Source organism: Alosa alosa, chromosome 7, assembly GCF_017589495.1.
Source record: "Alosa alosa isolate M-15738 ecotype Scorff River chromosome 7, AALO_Geno_1.1, whole genome shotgun sequence".
Taxonomy (NCBI): Eukaryota; Metazoa; Chordata; class Actinopteri; order Clupeiformes; family Clupeidae; genus Alosa; species Alosa alosa.
The window spans coordinates 8,385,145-8,408,120 of NC_063195.1; the positions used below are offsets into that span (position 1 = coordinate 8,385,145).

Below are 22,976 nucleotides of genomic sequence, written 5' to 3' on the forward strand. Positions count from 1 at the left end.
AGGACATAAGCTCTTTCGACGTTCGTTCTTTCAACTTTTGACCTATAACCCATGTTGAAGTTACACAAACTACAATCAAATCTGAGATTTGTCAACGACAATCAGGTGAAAGAGACAAATTTAGCAGTCTAGCTCCATTGACTCCCATTCATTCTGCACTCATGGCGATCGCCCCCAGTGGAACTTTGGTGGAACTGCAACCAAAATTCGGTACAATGGGACTTTTACGGAATGGCCAGGCTCTCCGTAGACGGGCTCTGTTATATCTATGGTTTAGACCAGTGTTTTTCAACCACTGTGCCGGGGCACACTAGTGTGCCGTGAGAGATCATCAGGTGTGCCGCAGAAAATTACCCAAATGTCACTCCAAAAAAAAAAGCAACTTGCATCAAAGAATTTATAACCACATGCTGTCATTGATTGTATGATTGCACTATTTGTGGTATGCAGGCATTGTACAACATCATTCCCGAAAGGGGTGGGCCGCAATGTCAACCCACCACCGGATACAAACACATACCCAACCCCCCACTCCCCTTTTTCTTTGTTTTGTGTTTTTCATCGTCAATTGTTGATATTTAACAATATGCGAAAAGCGTGCAGTTTTTTTATGGATGAGGACAGCTGCTTCACTAACACCTTCACGTGCTCCACCATTTATAAATGATAAATGTTTTGCATCTCAAAACCCCATACACTAAACTAACTGTATTATATTTACGTTATATGTTCTAACGTTAATGAACGAAAATAAACAACGAAATGCAGTTTGCATCTAACCAGAAGTGCAAAATATTTTCTAAGCATTTAGACCCATGGCTGCCACTTGAAACGTGCTTCCGGTCATGACTGCATTGTTATTATGTTAACTATGGACTTATTGCAACAATTGGTCAATTTTATATTCATTAATTTAACTTTAAAACGTCGTATCAATCCATGTATGAAGGTGTTGCGATCAGTTAGAGATTAAGCGCCCAAACATGTGACGTCACATGCAGCTGTAGTTTCTTATCACCGTGTTACGACAAAAACTCAAAAAAAAAAACTCAAAAAAAAAAATCCCATCCACTCCGCTAAACTCTAGGAACGCAACCACTAGATGGCGATGAGATTACTTTCCTTCCCTATATGGCCGTTGTCTACACATATCCCACCCCTTCCTCGGCAAAACGTCGACATGTGAATACATTGAGCCAATCATGTGGTGTGATGTGAATACATTGAGCCAATCATATGGTGTGTTGTGAAGACATCGTGCCAATCATGTGTTGTGAACTCGCCACTGGAGCAAGATGGTGTCGTGAAGCCTTGCGCACACGCATTTCTGCCGAATAGGATGCCCAAAATACGTTGCCATATGGCCGCCGAGTGGAGGGACTTGCCTAAAAGGACTTTGCCAAAGCGTTACAAACTAGCCCCAAGCATTTCTATGGAGGATTTTTTGAGTGCTGTCTCCTCATTAGAAAGTGACTTTGGCTACACATATCCCACCCCTTGGTGTCGTGAAGCCTTGCGCATGCGCATCTCTACCGAATAGGATGCCCGATGAGTGCCCAAAAAGGTCAATATCATCCGGCTGCGGACACAAATAGGCGTTCCCGTGCTGGTGATCAAAACGCCCCCTTCTTCGTCACTATCAACAACATCCGGCTCCCTTTGCCTACTTCTTCGCCTCCTGAATGCGACGGTCGACATCTGGGTTATAGCATTCGCTAGATAGTTAACCTTTCTAAAGAAGTTGTTTTAGAATAACCCTTAGAACACAAAGAGTAGTAGAACTAGGACAGGTAGCGTAGAACTAGCGTTAGCGACAATACAGAACGTTAGTCCTATTAGCCTACAGTACAAGTTTACATTTGATCTACGTGTAGGATCTGAGCACAAGCAGACGTCAGCTAGCATAGAGATGCTTGTTTAGGTGTAATTTCCTGATTACAGTAGATTTCCTGATTACAGATTACAGTACTTTTCAATAAAGATACAAATAAAAATAATTGTTCTCAAACTATTTACTTTTAATATATTCACAGTATGGTCAGTTGTACTAACCTGACCCTAGCCAGATGAATGTCGTTCCGCTTAGCTCCGCCTAGCTTCACTCACATCCATCTGGGACCTCTTCCATTGAGAGTGATTTCTCCAACCAACTTTATGGTTTAGCCAATCAGGGCCTTGGGGCGGGAGTTTCATAGATGTGACATAGCGTTAAGCGACTGTGAGTCTGTTATTAAGCGTCAATGGTTGGCTTCGATGTGAGTGGTTGAAGTAGCACGTCAATAGATGACGGACAAGTGGCTTATTCAATCATATGCAAGCATTTTTTGATTAGGCCCAGCCTTCTGAAGCAACACTTCAATGGATCGGTTCCAGATGGATGAGTGGAGCTAGGCGGAGCGAAATTCATCTGGCTACTGCCAGGTTACAGTTGTACATGGTAAGAACAGTAGTGTTGTTTTTGTACTTTTGAACAGGCAAGAACAGTATTGAAAAAACTCAGGCTATTTATTCAGAAACAGCAGTTCACTTAATGCTTTGAGCCAGAGAGCTGGCCGATAGCATCAGGGGTCAGTAAAGCATATTGAATGAATGTATTTCAGTGCATTGTGCCCAATTCACAAATTCACAGTTACTTGCAAAGATTCAAAAATAAAAACATAATTAAATAATAATAATAATAATAAAAACACTCTTACACTAGGAGCTTATTCACCTGTAGGCTAACAAGCCCCATAGGCATATAACTGATTTGCCAAATAGGCTGTGAAACCCCAAAAACCTGTTCTGCCAAAGCATCATTAATGTAAATGGAGGGGTGGAAGGGCTTTGCAAGTGTTTTGAAAGATTTAGATAGATGGATAAATAGATAGATAGATACTTTATTGATTCAAGGTCTCAGTAGCATACAGACATCACACACAACATGCACTAACAACAAAAAAAGTAATAAAAGTATATAGGCCTAATATAAAAAACACAACTAAGCAATAAGGACAGTAGAAGATAAAGGGTATACTAAAATACAAATTATACTGAATAACACTAAATCTAAAACAAGTCTAAAACAGTATCCATAGTGTGCTTAGGGGTGATTAAGCATGAGGCGCTTGCAATGACTGAGGCAGGAACTGAGCCTGTGATTCTCTGTGCATAGTAAGGTAAGGTGCTCTGTGAGAGTGAGTGTCATGGTGATGGTGCAAATTAGTAAGTCCAACAGTGCAAGAATAAAGTCTAGAGACCAGCATAAAATAAATATGGACATATAAGAGAGTAGACAAGGTAATATAAAAAAGACTATAGAAAAACTATATCAGTGCAAGAATGGGTTGACGTAATAGGGTTACAGCCTTTATACGAGTATTGATTATAAAGCATTAAGTATAGGTATAGGTAAGTGTGGCCACAATCCGGCTGTGGGATGGAGGGAGGGGTTATGCATATGTGCTAATATAGCATGCAAACAGTGAAGCAGTAAGACAGTGGTAAAAAGTGGCTAGTGGACAGACAGTACAGCAAGATTTTGATACTCTGTTAAAAACACCTAGCATAGACATATCAAGACACAGTGTTTCTCCAATAATTTGTTGTAACACTTCTGGGGGGAAGATTGGCCTGTCACTTGATGTGCTTGATGGAGAGTGTGAGAATGGTCCGACAGCTTGTCCTGTAAGACTAGAGAGAGAGAGAGAGAAAGAAGAGAAGAGAAGGGGAGGGAGATTAGATATCATATTCATTAGCACCAAATACAAATAAATGGCAAAAGTTTGTTTTTGTTTAATTTGTAGCCATGTTAGAAAATGGCAAAGTACAGAGACAGTATGTAATACCTTTCACTGCTTGCTGTCTGGAAGGTGGTGCTGAACTGGGCCGATGGAGACGATGGGAGGGGTACGCCAGCTTGTCCTGCAGGGCTAGAGAGAAAGAGAGAGTTTTTTTTAACCATCTTCATGAGCAACAAATAAAACTAAATGGCAAATGACTTAATATAGTAAGTGATACCTTTCACTGCTTGCTTGAGAGGGTGGGAGGGGTCCGCCAGCTTGTCCTACAGGGCTAGAGAGATTACAGAAAGATGAATAACAAACACTACTTACCCACAATTATACCTGCCACCAAAACGTAGCTTCACATCGACCAATGTAATAGTGTGCCATTGCCATGCTAGCTAGCACGTTAACTCTTACCAACGAACTCTTACCAACGATGCTAACGAACACGAACATCCAAATTAACAATGTACTCTGGTCATTTCAGTCCATATAAGTATTATCTATGATTTCAGCTACACAGGAAAATACTTGGCAAAGTCTTCGCAGCAAAATCTAACTACAAACAGTTTTAAGTTATACGTTGCTCTCTTCTGGCTAGCTGCTAAATATGAACAAGATAGCATGAGATTACCGAACCACACTTGTTGCTTTTACTATCAGACTCTGATACGACGAAACAACAGCTTAGTGATGTAGGGTAAAATACTGGAAATACTTCCCCAATGTTGTCAAAACAAACAATAGTCAACTTACTGACATCTCTCATTGAATGACCGCAACCGGGGAAATTATCTTATTAATGGAAAATACCGAGAAACCTTCTCTGTGCATACCATAGACAGTGGTGCACACACGGGATGAAATTGAGGAAAAGGAAGAAGACATGACATCATACCCAGCGTCACTTGAAGCTCTTCGTGATTGGTCGATGCTGCAGTACCAGAAACGTCCAATGGGCGTTCTTGTTTAATGACGGACACGCCTATGCCGCAGACGGACCCTACTCGATCACTCGGATATGTTGTCTCAAATGATGGCCTCTAACACAAGTTTCAGAGAGGATTAGAGCTAGTAATCAAGGATCTTTGACTGTGTGGACGGGGTGGAAATAATTGAAGCTAAAACGATTCAATATCACAATATCATATTTTAACAACCATTTTATAATATCTAGAGGTTTGGACACATTTTGGAAACGCTTTTAAAAGATTACATGGGTGGCTCTTAAAAGAGCCGTTTTGTTGATGCCGATGCTGGTTTACTTGGACTTCTCGGTCTTCTTAGGCAGCAGCACAGCCTGGATGTTAGGCAACACACCACCCTGAGCAATGGTCACGCCACCGAGCAGCTTGTTCAACTCCTCGTCGTTGCGGACAGCCAACTGCAAATGGCGGGGAATGATCCGGGTCTTCTTGTTGTCACGGGCAGCGTTGCCGGCCAACTCCAGAATCTCAGCCGTCAGATACTCGAGCACAGCGGCCAAGTAGACCGGTGCACCAGCGCCGACACGCTGAGCATAGTTGCCTTTACGCAACAGCCTATGGACACGGCCAACGGGGAACTGAAGTCCAGCCCTCGATGAACGAGTCTTTGCCTTCGCCCTAGCCTTGCCTCCGGTCTTTCCACGTCCGCTCATTGTTGTAACAGGTTTATTACTCGATAATCAGAGAATGATGCGGCGTCAAGGACATGCAGAATATATATAGTCACACAAACAGATTCTCATTCGCTGAAACTTGATAGCAAAGAGCCAATCAGGACACACCAGTAAATGTAAGCCTGGCCCACTTGTTCCTTTAGAGCAAAGGTTCCCAAATTGTGAGGCGCGCCTCCCCTGGGGGGCGCCAAATAATTTGAGGGGAGACGTGGAAGGTTGATTCAAAAAATAAAGAAAAGCGTTTATTTCATGTTAGAACTATCTATGTTTTTTTTTTCAATAATTATGTAATTGTCAACATTATAAAATCGAAATAAATCATAGAAGAGATGTATACTAAATCTTTGGGATAGTGGAAAGTATTATTGATCCCTATCCTGAGTGAGAATGTATTGTGCCAAACTTCATAACGTAATTTAGCAACAGTGGCACCAGCCGAGCTAGCTGCAAGATACCAGTAGCGCGGAGGTGTCACTGTTTTCGGAGGGGAGGCCCACATTGATGGAGTTTGGGAAGCCATGCTTTAGAGAAAATGTTAGTGAATGCACATAGCCACAACTGAATATAAGATGTAATTTCAAGCAAAGTCATCGTACCGTAAATAAATAAATTAAAATATGATGTATCTTGCTCATTGTGGGGTCGCGACATTTTTAGTGTAAATATCTCACGAAAGCCGAAGCATGGCTAGATTCCGATCATAATGCAGTCCTCTCAGAGGTAGTTGCCTGGTATTTCTGGCGGGAAGTCTGCAGGGGCCAACACCTTCATACATGGATTGATACGACGTTTTAAAGTTAAATTAATGATTATAAAATTGACTAATTGTTGCAATAAGTCCATAGTTAACATAATAACATGCAGTCATGACCGGAAGCAAGTTTGAAGTGGCAGCCATGGGTCTAAATCCTTAGAAAATATTTTGCACTTCTTGTTAGATGCAAACTACATTTCGTTGTTTATTTTCGTTCATTGACGTTAAAAGCTATAGCTTATATAGTGTTAGAACACATAACGTAAATATAATACAGTTAGTTTAGTGTATGGCGTTTTGAGATGCAAAACATTTATCATTTATAAATGGTGGAGCACGTTAAGGTGTTAGTGAAGCAGCTGTCCTCATCCATAAAAAACTGCACGCTTTTCGCATATTGTTAAATATCAACAATTGACGATGAAAAACACAAAACAAAGAAAAAGGGGAGTGGGGGTTGGGTATGTGTTTGTATCCGGTGGTGGGTTGACATTGCGGTCCACCCCTTTCGGGAATGATAGCCAATCACAGTCAAGAATTCCACTCAACACTGTTTCATTCGATGGGTGAAATACTGTTTGGTATTTGCATAGAGTACTATATATAGATCCAGGGAAGTATTTTTTTCAAGAGATATCTGTAGACAGTCATGCCTGAACCAGCGAAGTCCGCACCCAAGAAGGGATCAAAGAAAGCCGTAACAAAGACGGCAGGAAAAGGAGGAAAAAAGCGCAGAAAGACCAGGAGGGAGAGTTATGCCATCTACGTGTACAAGGTCCTGAAGCAGGTCCACCCCGACACCGGTATCTCCTCCAAGGCGATGGGTATCATGAACTCGTTCGTGAACGACATCTTCGAGCGCATCGGAGGAGAGGCTTCCCGCTTGGCTCACTACAACAAGAGGTCCACCATCACCTCCAGGGAGATCCAGACCGCAGTGCGTCTGCTTCTGCCCGGTGAGTTGGCCAAGCATGCCGTGTCGGAGGGAACCAAGGCCGTCACCAAGTACACCAGCTCTAAGTAAAGAACTTGATATTATGACCCAAAGGCTCTTTTAAGGGCCACCCATTTTTTCCGTAAAAAGCAAAAGTCTAGAATGTAAAGACTGCCAGCCAAAGAAATATGCTGGTGAGTTTATAGAAATGCACTACAAATGAATTATTCATAGGAATGATCTAATATCAGTAGTGAGTGATTTATAGCAAGTCTCACTCAACTATTTTACACTGGTTTAATATCGGTTCTGTTTATGGGAAAGACATGTTTCATCAGAGCGCTATTTGTGGAGTCCGTGTGAAACTATAATGTGAAATGCCAACCGATTTTGATTAAAGTTGGCCAGTTTGAAGGGTCCTAAAACTCAAGCCAAAATAAGTCAACATTTTAAACAATCGTTTCTGGCGAAGAAAACTCAAAGGCCCACGATTGCATCAAATGTTGACATCCCTCCTGCTGTCGGATTTATACACAGCAAAGTAACAATCCACGCTTATCAATGGTGTATCCAAGGTTAGTTTAAAACTGGAGTTACAAGGCGTAAGGTGTCAGTCCAGGACTGCACGTGTCGACTTGTCACATGCCCTTTAGCGAATACCCCAAAAATAGCAATATTTAGAGGTGAATATCTCCGAAAAAAATATTTCTGCACATGAAAGGGCCATCTGTGGACTTGTATATCAAAAGAAAAATGCTAGGCCTTTTAATATTTCTGTCGCTGTAACCGCCTAAATAGTGTGATCCAGCCAGTGATTTCTACGATTGGTTGAAAAATAATGTTTAGGTCATTTATGGTAGACAAATGGAGATGTATCATCAATCATGTCTCCTGAACAAATCCAAGCTAGATTTAACGTCCTGGGCGCAATATATCATTTACTTTTTTAAGGTGGACCCTTCTGGCTGAGTTTCATCTAAATTGGTGATGTAGCAAGCATGCTATCAACCACCCACCTGGACACTCTAAAAATCTCATAATTGTTTATCGTGAGTTTTACTGCCGCTTTGGTAGATTGAAAAATGCTTTCAAATGCGAATTAGGTGGCTCTTAAAAGAGCCTTTGGTGTAGCCGTCAGACTAAATTTAAGCACGCTCCCCACGGATACGACGAGCCAGCTGGATGTCCTTGGGCATGATGGTGACCCTCTTGGCGTGGATGGCGCACAGGTTAGTGTCCTCGAACAGACCAACCAGGTAAGCCTCGCTGGCTTCCTGAAGAGCCATGACAGCAGAGCTCTGGAAGCGCAGGTCGGTCTTGAAGTCCTGAGCGATTTCTCTGACCAGACGCTGGAAGGGCAGCTTGCGAATCAGCAGCTCGGTGGACTTCTGGTAACGACGGATCTCTCTCAGAGCCACAGTACCAGGCCTGTAACGGTGAGGCTTCTTCACGCCACCGGTAGCCGGGGCACTCTTGCGGGCAGCCTTGGTGGCGAGCTGCTTCCTTGGGGCTTTGCCACCGGTGGATTTGCGGGCTGTCTGCTTAGTTCTTGCCATCCTCTCTGAGTTCTCTCTGCTGTTTCTTTAGAATATGTTTGTTGTTGCAGAGACATGGCTTCTTATATATTCTAGACCTTAGTCTCCACCCAGTCAGAGCCACATAAGAACAGTGATTGGATGATGGTCACGAGCACGCACAAATGCTATTGGCCAACCCACTCTATGTCCTTATGACGCCTGGAATTCGAACGCTATAAGCCAGCCCCCTTCCGTTAGAGCGGGAAGCTCATTGTTCATTTTAACGACACACATTAATTACTATTATCATATAAACCCATTGTGCCATTGTGTATTTATTCCATGTCTGATCCTAAACCGTTAAATGACAAGGGGCGAAAAGCTACTAATTTCCTGTTCAACATTAAGTGTTCAGCTTAGAGACATGAACGTTAACATTACTTTGGACAGTGTCTAAGGTTGGATGTTGGAACACTGATGAAAATGTTTACCTTGAACCAGTGCCATATGGCTGTTTCAAGGTAAACATTTTCATACTACCTTAAACGAATGTAGGCGTACGGTGGACTCTTATCTCTGTGATTCGTCAGATATCAGATCACTTCGAGACACATTCATAATCTGCAATCTATAATAGTCCGTTCTCTATAATAGTATGTGTGGCTGATCCGAAGCCTAATGTATAAATGTAGATATTCTAGTAGAATAGAATTAAAACTAATTGAATACAACACATACAATTGAACACTTGAAGTTCCTCTTTGAGATCAATAAAGTATTTATATCCAGCTAATGTAAACAACGCAGTAATAAAACAGGACTACAATGCTTTCTTAAGACATGTGGGTGGCTCTTAAAAGAACCGTTGTTTTGATCAGTCAGGTGTGTGGTTTACTTTGACTTTTCTGTCTTCTTGGGCAGCAGCACAGCCTGGATATTAGGCAACACACCACCCTGAGCGATGGTCACTCCACCGAGCAGCTTGTTCAACTCCTCGTCGTTGCGGACAGCCAACTGCAAATGGCGGGGAATGATACGGGTCTTCTTGTTATCACGGGCAGCGTTGCCGGCCAACTCAAGGATCTCAGCAGTCAGATACTCGAGCACAGCGGCCAAGTAGACCGGTGCACCAGCGCCGACACGCTGAGCATAGTTGCCTTTACGCAGCAGCCTGTGGACACGGCCAACGGGGAACTGGAGTCCAGCCCTGGAAGAACGAGTCTTTGCCTTAGCTCTGGCCTTGCCACCGGTCTTTCCTCGTCCACTCATATTTTAATCGTTTGCGATAAAGGTGAGAAACTACTCAAAGGCATAATGATCGTCCATGGCTTAGACACTTTATAGAACATTGGCGAACGTTGTGACTCGTTGAAAGAACAATATTGAGAGCCAATCACAGCTCAGTTTTTGATAATAAGTCACTCCCAACTAACTGGTGTGGACTAATGGACTAACTGGTGTGCAAATGTTAAAGATGATTCGAGAAATGCACCAAATAGATAGATAGATAGATAGATAGATAGCTAGCTAGCTAGCTAGCTAGATAGATAGATACTTTATTGATCCCTAGGGGAAATTCAAGGTCTCAGAAGCAGCATACATACAACACAAACACATTCTTTAACAGCAGAAAGAGTAATTAAAGTATATAATATAAAAACACAACTAAGCAGTAAGGACAGTAGAAGATAAAGAATATGCTAAATATACTAAAATACAAATTATACTAACACTTAATACAATATATAAAAATATACTAAAATACAAATTACAAAAATACAAATTATACTAACACTTAATCTAAATCAATTCTAAAAACAGTATCCACATAGTGGTGATTAATTAATCAGAGGCGCTTGCAATGACTGAGGCAGGGACTGAGCCTGTGATTCTCTGTACATAGTAAGGTATGGTAAGGTGCTCTGTGTGAATGAGTGTCATGGTGGTAGTGCAATGGTGATAGTGCAAATGAGTAAGTCAACAGTGCAACAATGCAGAAATAAAGTAAAGTAAAGTCTATATATCTATATATTTAACTATTTAAGAAAATGTATAAGTGTGGCCACAGTTCGGCTGTGGCATGGAGGGGGGGGGTTATGCATATGTGCTAATGTGCTAATATAGCACGCAAACAGTGATGCATAAAGACAGTGGTACAAGTGGCTAGTGGACAGACAGTACCAAACATGGAGGGGGTGAAGAGGCAGACAGACTATGCAGAGATGCAGATGACTGAGAGAAAAAAACTGTAATTGAGATGATAAACTTATGATAGATTATTCAACACCAAAAAGTGCGAGAAAGAAACAAAGGGAACAGGGGACAAACGACAAAGAGGCGGGATCTTCTGGTCGACAAAGTGGCCAATCCTGGTTTGCTTGTTAAAATGTCGCACGCTGATTGGACCAACAGTAAAAACTGCAGAATCGTTGCCTATTTGCATACTGGTTTGTATATATAAAGGGACTGCTGATAACTGTGAGTAATTCTGTTAGCTGCGACACACAGACTACAGTATTTACAATGCCAGAGCCAGCGAAAACCGCGCCCAAGAAAGGATCCAAGAAAGCTGTTACCAAAACAGCAGGAAAAGGAGGAAAGAAGCGCAGAAAGACCAGGAAGGAGAGCTATGCCATCTACGTGTACAAGGTCCTGAAGCAGGTCCACCCCGACACCGGTATCTCCTCTAAGGCGATGGGCATCATGAACTCGTTCGTGAACGACATCTTCGAACGCATCGGAGGAGAGGCTTCCCGCTTGGCTCACTACAACAAGAGGTCTACCATCACCTCCAGGGAGATCCAGACCGCAGTGCGTCTGCTTCTGCCCGGTGAGCTGGCCAAGCATGCCGTGTCGGAGGGAACCAAGGCCGTTACTAAGTATACCAGTTCCAAGTAATTTTTACTTGTGAACATAACCCAACGGCTCTTTTAAGAGCCACCCACAATACATTAAGAGCATCGCCATGATTATATTCATATTTAAATTCTTATTAGGTCTGTCAGTCTTTGCTCCTTGTTCGTTGCGGCGAAACATGCTAAGCTAACTGGAGCAACAATGAGTTGCTAATTGCGTGAACATGCTAAAATGTCTATGTTGCCTGCATAGACTGTGGTGAGTACTTTTCGTCGTATTAGCTATGAACGCAAAGGATGTGGGCTCTGCCATTTATAGGCCTACATTACGTCTAATCTACCAGCCACTGGCTGAAGGCAAATGGTCAAATTCGCCACCACACCAGAGAGTGTTAAAGCGGAGCGAGAGGCGCAAACGTTCGACAATTTCCGCGTTCGATTATTGCAAGGGGGAGGGGGGGAAATCCCCCTTTATGCAGACCAGAGTAAACCCTCGCTGCACTAATGTCAATGGAGACTTGTGGAATTTTACCAATAAATTGGTCATATCTTTCTGGATTTGTTGAGGGTTTTTTGGAACATTTTGTCATAATCTGTAAGTGTTTGGGATCATGTCAAGCCTAAAAGTGTAATTTTTTAGTGTTCGGATTTGTAATAAAATAACTTAATATCAGACCATGCTGCTGATGATGTTACTGTCCAGTTGTTAGCATGCTAGCTAGCCTCTTAGCTAAGGTAACATTTTAAACGGAGAAGTGTAATTTCTTTGAAATGACAACTAGCTGAATAACATTACTGACATTAGTTAAAGTGGATAGTTTATACTCAAGCGAATTTGGAACAGTATATTAAGTTTAAGCGAAGTCCTTCAACTACTAGTCACTTGTTAGCGCATATCTGTATTGCCATAGCTACTCCCATCCACTTGTATGGCGTTTTAAGCTAGCGTTAGCTAGCTAGCTAGCTCGGTACACATGACTAATTAAATTATTTATATAATGTCCTAAAGAATGATTCATTGGTATCATACATGATTATAGACAATGATATTGTGAACACAATTATGTTTATCTGTTCTTATTGCTTATTAAGAGAGAAAGTTTATTTAGTGACGTAAGGTGACACTCCCACTTATGCAGACCTGAACTGTCCCATTTTGCTCCCATAGTAACGAATTACGTTGCTCTATCTTGCTAGTAATCAAGGATCTTTGACCACACACTTAATAGTACACAAGTGATCCCGAAGCTAATCATCTGCTACCGTTGCATTTTTTTTTAATTGTTTTTATTGGCTTGTGGTATCTTGATCTGACTTTGTAAAGCGAGCTTGAGTTTGAGAAAGGCATGGTGTAAATAAATTGTATTATTATGACCGCCGCTAGCGAAGCGGTCATATAATGATTGTCAAAGTTTTTTTCTTCTTTTTTTTCTTCCCTCCGTCATCTACTTCCTGAATGTTTGGTCAACGATACCCGGGACACCGAAACACCGGTGCACATGAAATTTGATGGGTATGTATACTAGACTTTTACGAAAAAGTTTTTCGTCCCCGGGGGCGCATCGTTGCAGTGAGACGTAATTTTGTTGGAAGTTAAAAGTGGGTTGGAAAAACAATGGACGCTTCCTTCAAGGACTGTAGTTTACCGCAGAGAACGTCTAATACATACCTGTCAACACTCCCGTTTTCCCGGGTTTCTCCCGTATTTCAAGCTCATCTGCAGCACCCTCCCGTTTTGTTATTTCTCACGGAAAACTCCCGTAATTTGCATGGCCATCAAACTTCATTTTAAAATCATTGATCTATTCAGGTTGCCAGGTTGTGTATGAAATACACCCTACACATATTACTTAGTTTCAATTTCAACCGTTTTGTCATAGGCTAAAACCTGGCAACCCAAAACCCAAATTAGGAAGCGGGTGCCGACTGCGCAGCCTGAGTCTCGTCGTAAGCAAGTGGGCTAGTTGAAAGGCCTACTCCATAACTAGCTGTTGTGAAATTGTTGGGAATTTACTTGATTAACACATCACATAAACTGTTATTGAGTGTTGTTGATACACTGAACTTGTGCCCTCTGAACCAAATCTGACAGCAAGCAGCTTTGGAGTTTTGGAAGTAGACTGCAGGCAGGCAGCTGATACATAACTGGCATGCGTAAGGTAATGGTAAGATAAACGCAACGACCGAAATGCAGTGTTGAAACACGTGTATGAAACGTATTAAATATGCAAACACAGATCCGGTATAAACACTGACTTGAGGAACCTTTTGAGGTTCTGGAGAACCTTTATGGATTTATTTATTTACTTAGGTTATTTATTTATTTACTTACACCTTTATTATTTATTTATTTACTTAGGTTATTTACTTACTTGCTAACTTGTAATATCATAAATAGGCCATAATGACATTGTTTCAAGAATTTATTATACAGCAAGTCAGAAAATACAACAACACAAAAAAGTAAAGAAACAAATAGAAAAAATATATACTTACATTAGATAGATACATTCATACATAGATACATTAATAATAAATGACAATGATCAATATTTACACATGTTTACATTACATATTTTACAGGAGAATGTTGGACATTCTAATTACAGCTGATGAAAGCTTTTGATTTGCTTTGATCCCTGCCATGCACTGCAGAAATGACAGTGTCTTTTTTGCACCGTCTGCATATTTCACATTAAATAAAAAATAAACCCCCAACAGGGCCCCTAGGCTAATGTCGTCTGGCTGTGAAATATTTACACCATCCATTTTTATTGCAACCTCACACTCCCCAAATGGATTTCCATGTATAAACAGCAGTGGGGTAGCAGTCCTGGAAACCTGAAAAACACAAAGGCAATAGCATCAATACTACAGTAGCAAAACACACTCTTGTTTTTAAAATTGTGTTGTAGCTTAAATGTTAGTCATCTTTTTGTAAGTCGCTTTGGACAAGTGTCTGCTAAATGCATAAATGTACAGTATACACTATTCATTCATGTAACAACGGTCACAAAATGAGATAAATGTAACAAAGTGTCGACAGCAGACTCAATTTGTGCATGATAGTTTTGCCTTTCGTTCAGTAGGGCTACATTACACATAGTTTGCAACGCAACTTGAACTTGAAACTGGCAGTAACACTTTGATGGGTGAGTATAAGCAAAGTCCTTTTAGGCAAGTCCCTCCACTCGGCGGCCATATACCAACGTTGAGGGCATGAACAACCTTTGAGGGCACCAATGTTTGTCATGAAAGAATGATGTATTGTAAATACCTAAATGTTCTTCCTTAAATTATAGGGTCAATAAGTATTTGAGCCCCTGTGTTAAACCAAAGTCCTTTTAGGCAAGTCCCTCCACTCGGCGGCCATATACCAACGTTTTATGGGCACTCATCGGGCACAGTCTTTGGGCCGAACTGTGCATCGCAAGGCTTCACGACACCAATCTTGCTCCAGCGGCGAGATCACAACACATGATTGGCACGATGTCTTCACATCACACCACATGATTGGCTCAATGTATTTACATGTCGACGTTTTGCCGTGGAAGGGGTGGGATATGTGTAGACAACGGCCATATTGGCGTGACAAACTAGCCCCATGCATTTATATGGAGTATTTTTTGAGTGCTGTGTCTCCACATTAGAAAGTCTCTGGTTAAACTTCCATAGAGGCAGGCAGATTTTTGGTAGATGTTTATTTTTAAAGTCCAGCTATTTCATGGAACCCGGATACTATGCATCCTGATAAAGTTCTCTTGGCCTTTGGAATTAAAGTAGCCCCACTTCAACACATAGCCTTCACCAATATGGAGCCAGGCTACTCTCTGACAACATATCCACACTGAGGCATTGACATTCTGTAGAAAATATTACAGATTCACGCCCCCCAGGTATTGATTCGAATGGCATTATACATGTGGATGGGTCTGAGAATGTTTTCTGCAGGGTAACATACAATACTACTACCATAGATCAAGCTGCTTCATGCAATAGCATGACTTATGCTTAGTTCTATTCCAACGTTGATTTCTACCCAACGTATAGTAAAAAGAAAAGACAAATTTAAAACTAGAAACCTAACAAATATTCTTTCCATACCTCAGCATATTCCTCAAAAGCCAGAGGCATTTTCAGCTAACATGGGTTTACTAAATATAGGTGCACTTACTACCAAAACCTTTGCAATCAATGATTTTATTAGTGAAAAAAAAAATGGATTTTTTGTTTCTTGTTGAAACCTGGCTGACTTCAGACAGCGAAGCTGTTCTTGTTGAAACTTGTCCCCCAAATTATAATTTCTTCCACTCAATTAGACAAGGCAAACGAGGTGGTGGAATTGCCTCCATTCTCTCAAACAAATATAGTTGCACTAGAGTCAACTTTGGGCGAATTCCGCTTCCTTTGAGTATATTGCCCTCACTCTGAAGGCTGACCCAGCTGTACTTCTATTAACCTTATACCGCCCTCCTAAACTATGGACTGGCTTTCTCGACCAGTTCTCTGAACTTATGTCGCTCATCATCACTAGCTATGATCGGATAATTGTAAATGGCGTCTTTAATATTCATGTCAATAAGACAACTGATGCTAAAGCCAGTAAGTTCCTTAATGTGTTGGACAGTTTAGAGCTAAAGCACCATGTTACAGGACCCACCCACAACCGTGGCAACACCCTCGATCTAGTCATTTCTAGAGGGATAGAAGTCACAGACTTATCAGTAAATGATATAAATATGTCTGATCATCATTGTGTATCTTTTAATACTACATACTCCAAAAATTCATCCCGAAATTGCAATCAAATCGCGACTCTTGGACATTAGAGCAGAACAGCAGTTCATAGCTCTTATAGACTCCATAAATTTAGATATTTTACATCATCCCATTGATCAAATGGTAGAGGCTCTCAATCGTGAATTAGGCGCTCTGCTTGACAGAGTGGCACCCTTAAAGACTTAAAAAAGGCCCTGTAGCAAACTGACACCTTGGATGAACGAAAATATCCATGATCTAAAAAGATCATGTAGAAAAGCTGAGAGAACATGGAGAAAAACTAAGTTACAGGTTCACCGTGCCATTCTAAAAAGAAAAAATAGCAAATTATAATAGAGCTATTCGAATGAGAGGAGGAACCACTTCTCTAAGGTAATTGCTGAAAACAGTGGAAACTCTAGGGTGTTGTTCTCTACCATTGATAGGCTATTGCATCAAACACCTTTTGATACACTCAGTCAGGCATCCTCTCTAAGATGCGAAGAATTTGCAGACTTCTTCAAAAACAAAGTCATTTCTATAAGGGAGGCTATTGGTAACAAGTAATATTGTTGATAGTACACCCAAAAACAGCCCCCCAAAATTAGGGTCCTTTAGCACTATTACTCAATCTGAGCTTGGAAAAATTATAACTCAAACCGGCTCCTCAACATGTGTTTTAGATCCAATCCTACTAGATTCCTCAAAAAGTATATGATAGCTTAGCTCCTTTATTCTCAAGGTAATAAATACCTCATTAGAAACAGGTATATTTCCAACTGCTTTTAAAACCGCTGTTGTGAAACCTTTAGTTAAAAAGTCAAATCTTGACCATACCAATGAGCAACTACAGGCCTATATCAAATCTACCGTTCTTGAGCAAAGTACTTGAAAAAGTTGTTTGTAATCAGTTAAATACCTTCCTCAACGAAAACAGTATCCTTGAAAAATTCCAATCAGGTTTTAGATCAAATCACAGCACAGAAACGGCTCTAGTAAAAATAGTCAATGATCTCAGACTGGCTACTGACTCAAACAAAGTCTCAATCCTTATTCTTCTGGATTTGAGTCTGGCATTTGACACCATTGATCATAGCATCCTAATTCACCGCCTTCACTTGAGTGGGTGGGTCTCTCTGATAATGCTCTAAACTGGTTTCAAACCTACATTACTGGCAGAGATTTTTATATCAGTCTAGGAGATCATGTATCTGAAAAACATGACTTGCCTTTTGGTGTGGCCCAGGGGAGCTGCCTTGGTCCCCTGCTATTTTCTCTATATATGCTTCCATTGGGAAACGTCATAAATCAGCATAATGTAAACTTCCACAGCTACGCAGATGATACCCAATTGTATATTTCTGTGGAGCCAACTAACCCAGATAGCCTTTGCTCCCTCACTGCATGCCTAACCTCCATTAATCAGGATGAGCAACAATTTTTGGAAACTAAATGATGACAAAACAGAGGTACTTTTGGTTGGACCAAAACTAAAGCGAGATATTATTCTTAGTAATCTGGGGAACTTGGCGCACCAGGTCAAACCAAAAGTAACAAGCCTCAGTGTCATCTTAGATGCAGAGTTAAGTTTTAAGCCCCATATCAGTAAAGTTACTCAGACAGCCTATTTCCACTTGAGAAACATTGCCGGCCGCAAAGTGCGGCCCTTTTTACCTCAACAAGATGCAGAAAAACGAATTCACGCCTTTATCACTAGCAGGTTAGACTACTGCAATGCACTTTTCATGGTCTTCACAAAAAACATCTAAAGAAATTGGCACTCATACAGAACTCTGCGGCTAGACTTTTAACTAAGACTAAGAAGAGAGAACACATCACCCCTGTGTTGGCTGAACTGCACTGGCTCCCTATTTCCTATAGAATTGATTTTAAGGTTATGCTAATTACTTACAAAGCTCTGAATGGCATAGCACCTTCATATATCTCTGAGCTTTTAATATCTTATCAACCACAAAGGAAACTTAGATCATCCAATTCTAATCTTTTAATCGTACCCAAAGTGCTCCACAAACAAAGTGGAGAAGCTGCGTTTATCCATTATGCCCCCAAACTATGGAACACCCTGCCTCTGTACATCAAGCAGGCGAGTTCAGTAAATATTTTTAAAAAAGATCTGAAAACATACAGGAAAGCTTTTAGTTAACTCATCTTATCCTGTAGACTACTTTTTCAGATTATTCTACATCTGCTGCTATTGGAGGGCGCAGCCAGCCAGAAGCAGATGGGCTCCCCCTATTAAGTCAGGTTCTGCTCAAGGTTTCTTCCTGGAATATGGGAGTTTTTCCTTGCCACAGTTGCCATATGGCTGCTTGTGGGGGTAAGAGGGTTAAGGCTGCCAGTCTTATGGCGTCATTTTCTATATTTTTGATATGTTGCTGAGTGGATCATAAACGGCCCCAGCAATGAAGAAAAGTGATTGATAATGACTGACTGACTATTATTGTGTTACATGCTTCAAATGTAAAGCACTTTGAGCTGTATTCTGTGTATGAAAGGTGCTATACAAATAAAGCTTATTATTATTATTATTATTATTATTATTATTATTATTATTATTATTATTACCATACCTAGAAGATTGGCATGGTGTAATCAACGTATTAGCTGCACCAACCACGCACATCAGCCAACATAATGTGTGTGTTAGGGTCATAAAAAGTGGTTTGATTTGCATTCAGGGATGATTTTATTGGATGATCTTATTATTATCCCATCCCATGATATGGTGAAGGGTATGTGAAAACGTGGGGCTATTTTAATTCCAAAGGCCAAGGGAACTCAATCAGGATGCATAGTATCCTGGATCCATGAAAGAGCTGCACTTTAAAAATAAACATCTGCCTGCCTCTATGGGAGTTTAAAGGAACCGTATGTAAGAAAAATATTTCAATTAATCATAAAATGGCCCTGATATGTCACTAGACATTAAGAAATCATGTTCATTTCAAATACTTATATCACTGACAACAGTAGTCCGGCCAGGATATTGTCATTTAAAAAGTGAAGTTGGAACCCCTTAACTGATGTTGATGTTGTGTTTTGTCATGTCATGTTGTGTTTTGGCCTGATGCGCCACCCTCCACCTATCTACTAATCACGAAGTCAGTAGTGTTTCGCCATCAGGGTTGGCAACCTCGAGTCAGGGGGGAGGGGGAGGGGATACACCGCTCTTCAGTATTTTGAAAGTGATTGCAGTACCAGTTTTGGCCACAATCTTACATATGGTTCCTTTAAATACTTATTGACCCTATATTTTAAGGAAGAACATTTGTTTATTTACAATACATCATTCTTTCACCACAAAGATTGGTGTCCTTAAAGGTTGTTGTGTCTTTAGTCAACATTAGTATGGGTACAAATACATATTTCCCTCACTGTAAATGATATGTAACAAATGTCCTGAGGCTTTTACAGGTAATTCTCATAGTTTAAATAATCCAACCTTTGTTAATTCATGAATATCTTCTGAAGTTTATTTCAAATGTCACTTTACTATACAACTCATGAACTTGTGAAGTCATCACAGACATTGGGACTTGTACAGTATGTTGATAAGTTATCACAGTCCACATTGAAAATGTATGTATGGTTGGGTATGAATATATTATAAAACAGTCATTAATGCATTGTGAAGAATTTATGAAATCTGCTATGATTGTGCTATGTAAACACTATGAATAACTAGTGGTACTCTCACCTTGTCAATGACGTAGACTTTGTCTGGGTTCTTGTCAAACAGCAGGGGAAGCAGGAGGGCAGCAGCATAAACTCTGAGTCCTAAAATAGTTAATATCCTGGATAAGCTTTGCATAAGAAAGGCAAAATAAATATGAATGTAAAATAAAGCTTCAATTACCTTTGTGTGCCTCCTCACTTGTCTCACTCAGTGCCATCTCATACTGGGATATTAACTCACTCCCTAACTTCCTTTTTTTGGCCTGTGCAAGGATTTTATCTGATGCCCTCCCAAAACCCTGCAGCAACATCTGGTCCATGTCAACATTGTAAGCATGCTCAATTTCAGAGAAAATCTAAACACACACACACAAAATCAAATAAAAGTACAGTATTTAAACAGATGACAAACTCAATTAAATAATTAATAATTAAGCCCAAGTATAACTGAACTCACAATTTCAATATGATGTAAAGCTGGGAATTCCGTCAGAATCTCCTGGGTGGAATGGCTTTGAATGAAATGCACTCTTTCGGAGACAGTTCTCTTCATTCTATCGCTGAGGTTACCAATATTGGGCCTGGTTTTCCTGCACTCCTCCTTCATTACTATAGTGATCTTCATTTTCCTGTAAACATGATCTTTTGTCATCCTCAACATTTAGTAATTTGTCAATATTTAATAGGAATAGAATTTACCGTAATTTCTTTATTATAAAACGCTACTTTTTTCACACGCTTTAAACACTGCGGGTTAATTAATGAATTTAAATGCCATGAGGCAAGATGTGGTCTATGTAGGAACAGTGAGTGCAAAAGTACACTTGACAGGTTGTCGATAGGTTGACAGGTTATGGAGCTGACACTTTGCAGAGCTGTGGCTACAGTTGATGGGCCTTGAGTTGCATCCTTGGAAGCAGACTGTTACATAGGACAATAAAAGAAAATCAGAAACCATCTGTCTCCCACACATACCTACCCCCCCATCCCCCATGCACGCACACACACCCACCAAAAGTGTCTTAACATTCAGTATTAATGTATGTGACAATAAAACCTCCTTGAAAAAGATTTTCAGATTTACCTGTGATGGGACAAGTCCTGTTTTCCCATACCTTGATCTATAAAACTCAGTTTCAGGCGTGCTAAGTGGAATTTGTTCTTTCTTGAATTTGTTTTTGAGCATTTCCAACCAACTGTCCTAGAAAGATAGTACACAGACATTATGCAACTAATTATCAGCAAATGGTGTGTGTGTGTGGCTATATGTGGCTTCCTCCATGAACTAGCTCTGTCTTGTATTTAAATTGTTTTTACATGTATTGTTTCATGATCTACTTACATATCCTTGTCCAGTGCGGTCTCGTAGAAAAGGATGTTTGGACACGAGTGCATTACAAATGTGATGATACTGTCTACTGGTTGGGTACCTTTGAAATTAAGCAGGGAAAATTATTTTAATAACTGGAAGATACAAGCTGTACATATTAACCGCTGAAAAGGGATTGTGTTATGTATATAAAAGACCATCACAGAGAGTGTCATTAGAAAAACAATACTTTACAGTACTTACCAGGTGTGCACACACATACTATCAAAAAGCACTTGGATTATTTGGGACCTCCACTTTGATCTGTATGCAGGTGTGTGGAAATCAGGACTTTCCTCTGACAGTTTGCTACACGCAATAATGGTGGAAATTTCCGGGAGGTTGATGGAATGGAGCCATGTTGGGGCGTTAATTGCCTGCAAACTGAAAGAACTGAAACGTGCGTGATTAGTTTTGTCTGTTAAATCTTCATAAGGTTTATTGATAGGTAAAATGTGTTATGATTCTAACTAAACACAATACCTCATGGTGCATGTTGGGATGTCTTCTTTTAATTTTGCCAGTAATTTACTGAATTTGATTTGGGTTTTAATTATGGGGGAAAATTGATCTATCATTCTCTCTGTCAAGGACAGGAGGGTCTCACCATCGATGAGGTGCTCTGCAAATGACAAAAAGCTAGAGTGTTATACCATTCTGTCATCAATTCATTATTATCAATTTTCTTTTCCATTTTCATTAAGAATAACCTTTATATCCAATGTCGCAAAGACACTGTATGAATTCCATCTGAATTGATGTAGCTATCCAAGCCATGAAAAGCTATCTCTTCACCGGGTGACAGCACTTTCCATTGAGGCTCTTCATGCACAGTGTACAATGTATCACAGTGTATCGCTTCTCGGCCTTTTGGCTAAGATCAAGTGTAGTATCTGTTCTTATCAGTTTAATATCTGATACGTCCTCTACCCGAGGACTATATATTAATCTGATTTTTGGAACAAGGAGACGGAAGAGGGGCTTGCTCCGTCCGCTCCACGCATTTTGGGGCAGCCGTGGCCTGCTGGTTAGTGCTTCAGACTTGTAACCGGAAGGTTGCCGGTTGGAACCCCGACCAGTAGGCACGGCTGAAGTGCCCTTGAGCAAGGCACCTAACCCCTCACTGCTCCCCGAGCGCCGCTGTTGATGCAGGCAGCTCACTGCGCCGGGATTAGTGTGCTTCACCTCACTGTGTGTTCACTGTGTGTGTTTCACTAATTCACGGATTGGGATAAATGCAGGGATCAAAAGAGTATATATACTTATACTTATATACTTATACAAATGGAGGTGACTGTTAAAACCTGTAGGCCTTAAAATTTTGCCGCACAGAAACCAGTTGCCCAGGATTCCAAAAATGTGGTAGATCTTTAAAAACACTGGGATGTCCTCAGCATGTACAGTTCCAATAACAACACAGCTTCCTGTTGTTGAAATGTTGTATGAAACATTATACACTGTAATGGACCTAGTTTTAATTGCACAGTCAGGTGTGACATTTCTCCCACATTTCAACAGCAAAGCTCCAGTGAATGGATTTGGCAGGGCATGCAGGGGTACATCTCTGGTGTCAGCTGTCATTATTTTTTTCCCCAAGTACTTGGTATTACTTTGTTCCCAGCACTGCTGCATCTGGTGTCGTTTTGCAAGTGTTTTAGCAATGTTT

The 22,976-nt window shown here is 40.7% G+C and overlaps 5 protein-coding genes and 1 non-coding gene across 7 annotated transcripts; 3 read left to right on the forward strand and 3 right to left on the reverse strand.

Annotated features, from left to right (window-relative positions):
* Positions 1 to 3,271: 3,271 nt before the first annotated feature.
* Positions 3,272 to 5,514, reverse strand: LOC125298082 (histone H2A type 2-B-like). The gene is made up of 4 exons (XM_048248743.1): positions 5,033 to 5,514; positions 4,000 to 4,053; positions 3,828 to 3,911; positions 3,272 to 3,672 (listed from the first exon to the last, which is right to left on the reverse strand). The coding sequence occupies exons 1-4, from the start codon at positions 5,404 to 5,406 to the stop codon at positions 3,432 to 3,434; spliced, it is 753 nt and encodes a 250-aa protein (XP_048104700.1). The 5' UTR covers positions 5,407 to 5,514; the 3' UTR covers positions 3,272 to 3,431.
* A 1,316-nt stretch (positions 5,515 to 6,830) lies between these two features.
* On the forward strand, positions 6,831 to 7,227 carry LOC125297988 (histone H2B 1/2-like). The gene has a single exon (XM_048248599.1). The coding sequence runs from the start codon at positions 6,831 to 6,833 to the stop codon at positions 7,203 to 7,205; it is 375 nt and encodes a 124-aa protein (XP_048104556.1). The 3' UTR covers positions 7,206 to 7,227.
* A 939-nt stretch (positions 7,228 to 8,166) lies between these two features.
* Positions 8,167 to 8,675, reverse strand: LOC125297601 (histone H3). Its single transcript, XM_048248054.1, has one exon. It carries the CDS (start codon positions 8,669 to 8,671, stop codon positions 8,261 to 8,263), a length of 411 nt encoding a protein of 136 aa, XP_048104011.1. The 5' UTR covers positions 8,672 to 8,675; the 3' UTR covers positions 8,167 to 8,260.
* Positions 8,676 to 9,502: 827 nt separating this feature from the next.
* LOC125297610 (histone H2A-like) lies at positions 9,503 to 9,929 on the reverse strand. The gene has a single exon (XM_048248065.1). The coding sequence runs from the start codon at positions 9,899 to 9,901 to the stop codon at positions 9,524 to 9,526; it is 378 nt and encodes a 125-aa protein (XP_048104022.1). The 5' UTR covers positions 9,902 to 9,929; the 3' UTR covers positions 9,503 to 9,523.
* Positions 9,930 to 10,876: 947 nt separating this feature from the next.
* LOC125297603 (histone H2B 1/2-like) lies at positions 10,877 to 13,091 on the forward strand. 2 transcript variants are annotated; one of them, XM_048248057.1, is made up of 2 exons: positions 10,877 to 11,462; positions 13,014 to 13,091. In XM_048248057.1, the coding sequence occupies exons 1-2, from the start codon at positions 11,156 to 11,158 to the stop codon at positions 13,082 to 13,084; spliced, it is 378 nt and encodes a 125-aa protein (XP_048104014.1). In that variant the 5' UTR covers positions 10,877 to 11,155; the 3' UTR covers positions 13,085 to 13,091. The 2 variants fall into 2 exon arrangements, with proteins under 2 accessions (XP_048104014.1, XP_048104015.1); XM_048248058.1 differs by lacking the exon at positions 13,014 to 13,091 and having other exon boundaries at positions 10,877 to 11,947.
* Positions 13,092 to 22,164: 9,073 nt separating this feature from the next.
* Positions 22,165 to 22,352, forward strand: LOC125298671. Its single transcript, XR_007194248.1, has one exon. It is a non-coding gene; the product is annotated as a U2 spliceosomal RNA (small nuclear RNA).
* The last annotated feature ends 624 nt before the right edge of the window (positions 22,353 to 22,976 follow it).